Source organism: Pinus tabuliformis, chromosome 5_2 (genome assembly GCF_031772625.1).
Source record: "Pinus tabuliformis cultivar Carrire ecotype Pingquan chromosome 5_2, CPIR1, whole genome shotgun sequence".
Lineage (NCBI taxonomy): Eukaryota > Viridiplantae > Streptophyta > Pinopsida > Pinales > Pinaceae > Pinus > Pinus tabuliformis.
In genome coordinates this window covers 647,255,918-647,258,628 of record NC_142306.1, presented here as the reverse complement: position 1 = coordinate 647,258,628, position 2,711 = coordinate 647,255,918, and the positions used below count along the sequence as shown (strand labels likewise).

Genomic DNA, 2,711 nt, shown 5'->3' with positions numbered 1-2,711 from the left:
ATATAGAAAAAGCAATACTTAATTTTAATAAAAAATCAAAATATAATTTTTAAATAATAAAATTATTAAAAAATAGTATAAATATCCTACATTTTCTAAAATTATAAAAACTTATTTAATTTTTAAAGCCTTTTTATTATTTTTTTAAACTAAAATTTTTTGATTTCTCAAATTTTCATGGTAATCTTCTTTTTTGTAATATCCTTTTTTATCTATTTTTTTATAAAAATATATCCTCTCAAATTTTTTATACCTCTAAGAAAATCCTAACTATGTGATTAATCAGAAAAACTTGTATCAACACTTAAATTCTTAAAAAATGAGGAGTGACAATATGGAACAGAGAGAACCCAAGTTCACTTAAACCCTACGAGCGAAAACCCCACCCCTCACTTTTCCAAATTCCACTCCATCCATTTCTCAACTGCACAAACGATTCTTGCAGATGCAGGCCATGGCTTGCTTGCGTCGTGCAGCACTGGCCTCTATCAGGGGTTCATTTTCAAGAAGCCAGCTGTTTCATCAACAATGAACGATTTTGCAGATGCAGGCCATGGCTTGCTTGCGTCGTGCAGCACTGGCCTCTATCAGGGGAGCATTTTCAAGAAGCCAGCTGTTTCCTCAACAATGGACCTCTGCATCAGCGGAATGGCTCCAAATTCCGGACTCCATGTCCCCCAAAACCTTCCCCAAAGGTAAGAGCTTTCCTTGTTCTCAAGACCTCATTTCGGGCCATAAATTTTACTCAACGGATGCAGTCCTGAGCCGGGACAAAGAAGAGAAATACGCCTCGTCTAAAGTAAGCAAAACTTACGAAAGCCCAGAAAACAATAGATGGGCGGTGGTGGATGCTGCAAAAGAAATATGTCGAGTCCTTGAAAATGGCGATGAACACATGGAAGCAACCCTAACTCAATTGGGGATTCAGGTAACTCCAGAACTAGTTCATACGGTATTGGATAAAATGAGTTCCCCAAGTTCGGCTCTGAGGTTTTTTGAATGGGCCGAACGAAAACCAGGCTTCGAAAACGACACTTCAACTTCTGACAAGCTTGTTAATATTCTCGGCCGCTCGAAGGACTTTGAAACCCTGCGGAGGGTTTTGTCAGAGAGGTTACCTAATTATTGCAATTATTCTGCCAGAACATTTTCTTTCGCCACTGCCTGGCACGATGATCGGGATACGCTGAATGAAGTAATGGAAATGTTGGAGCAGCTGGGCCTTTCTCTCAGAAGGTATGCTTTTGAAATGCTTATAGCGGCTCTGTGTGAAAAAAATCACATCAGTGCAGCCTCAGCTGCGGTGGAAAAAATGGAAAATACTGATTGTGCTCCGAGGATGCAGACTTATAGGCCACTTATACATGTGTACTGTGAGAAAAACCAGATGGATAAGGTTCACGAGATTTTTGAGATGATGAAAGATTGTCCTCAAGATTGCACCTGCTATCATATTGTTTTAAGTGTACTTTGTAATAGGGCACAGTTTACAGAGGCTGTTGAATTTCTTCGGAGATATGATAATGTGGGCTACAAACCAGATGCAATTGCATATAACATATTGATTTGTGGTGCTGGCAATTTAGGGAGAATCAAAAGCGCCCTTAAGCTGTTTGATAGAATGAAAGAAGAAGGGATTACGCCTTTAGGTTGTACTTACATCCATATTCTTGGTAAGCTCTTTAAAATGAAAGGGTTTGAGGCGGCATATTCATTCCTGATTCAGCACAGTGGAAAGGATCGCAAACTGGATTCGAGTAATTATAGATGTTTGATTAGGGTTTGTAGCAAATCAGGCCAAGAGCAAAGAGTACGCAATCTCATGATGGAAATGAATACCAAGGGACTTGATTGATGCAAATTGGATGAAACAACCAGTACTTCCATGTCAAAAGGCCTTTGCCTCTGGTGGATGGGCTGTATAAAAACTCAGAGAAGATATCGCCAGATAGTTCAGGTTTTGGTGATGATTGCTGTCCTCATAGAGCTAATCGATTATAACAAATTAAAGATCTTTCTTTCTTATATCCAGGTGGTTTGTCTGAACATCAATGTCGCCTCTGGTGGATGGGCTGTATAAAATCTCTGAAAATATATCACCAGATAGTTCAGGTTTTGGTTATGATTGCTGTTCTCAACAAGAAGAACCAAATCGCCCGAGGGATTTGTTTCTTCAACTTGTCCTGACGATGAACCATACTAGTTGGTTCGAAACGCGTCGACAAATGTCTGTCTACATGTGATTTACGCTAAAGTTATTCTTTCAACTATTATGGATCACAGAAGCCTCAATTCAACTGTTGTTAACTCACCGATCTTTCAATTAACTAGTCAATTTACTAAAAATAGCTCTAGTCATGCATGCAATTCGAATTGTCTAGTTGAGTGGAGGAAAAAGACATCAGTGTAATCATTATTATATATTGTTGAGCACACAAAGTTTGCATGTAGTAGGTGGAGAAAACTCTTGGAATTGCACAAGAAAATAGGAGCTCTTCCTATTCTTTAGGAGCATGAATTGCGCAAGGAAATAAGAGGAAGTAGGAGGCCTATTTTGGCCAATTATTTGCCAGAGCAAACTCAAGAGGAGGAGATCGGTATTGTAGTGTAGATTGAGCTTCAAGCATTGAAGTTATCATTGTAATAGATCTATATTCGCATTTGATACAATACAAACATAGGAGGGGTTTTTCCTAGTTGGGTTCCCCAGT

General features: G+C 38.8%; 1 protein-coding gene across 1 annotated transcript; it reads left to right on the top strand.

The window, feature by feature from the left end:
- Positions 1-325: 325 nt before the first annotated feature.
- LOC149160704 (pentatricopeptide repeat-containing protein At3g56030, mitochondrial-like) lies at positions 326-2,451 on the top strand. The gene has a single exon (XM_089436770.1). It carries the CDS (start codon positions 545-547, stop codon positions 1,853-1,855), a length of 1,311 nt encoding a protein of 436 aa, XP_089292896.1. The 5' UTR covers positions 326-544; the 3' UTR covers positions 1,856-2,451.
- Positions 2,452-2,711: the final 260 nt, after the last annotated feature.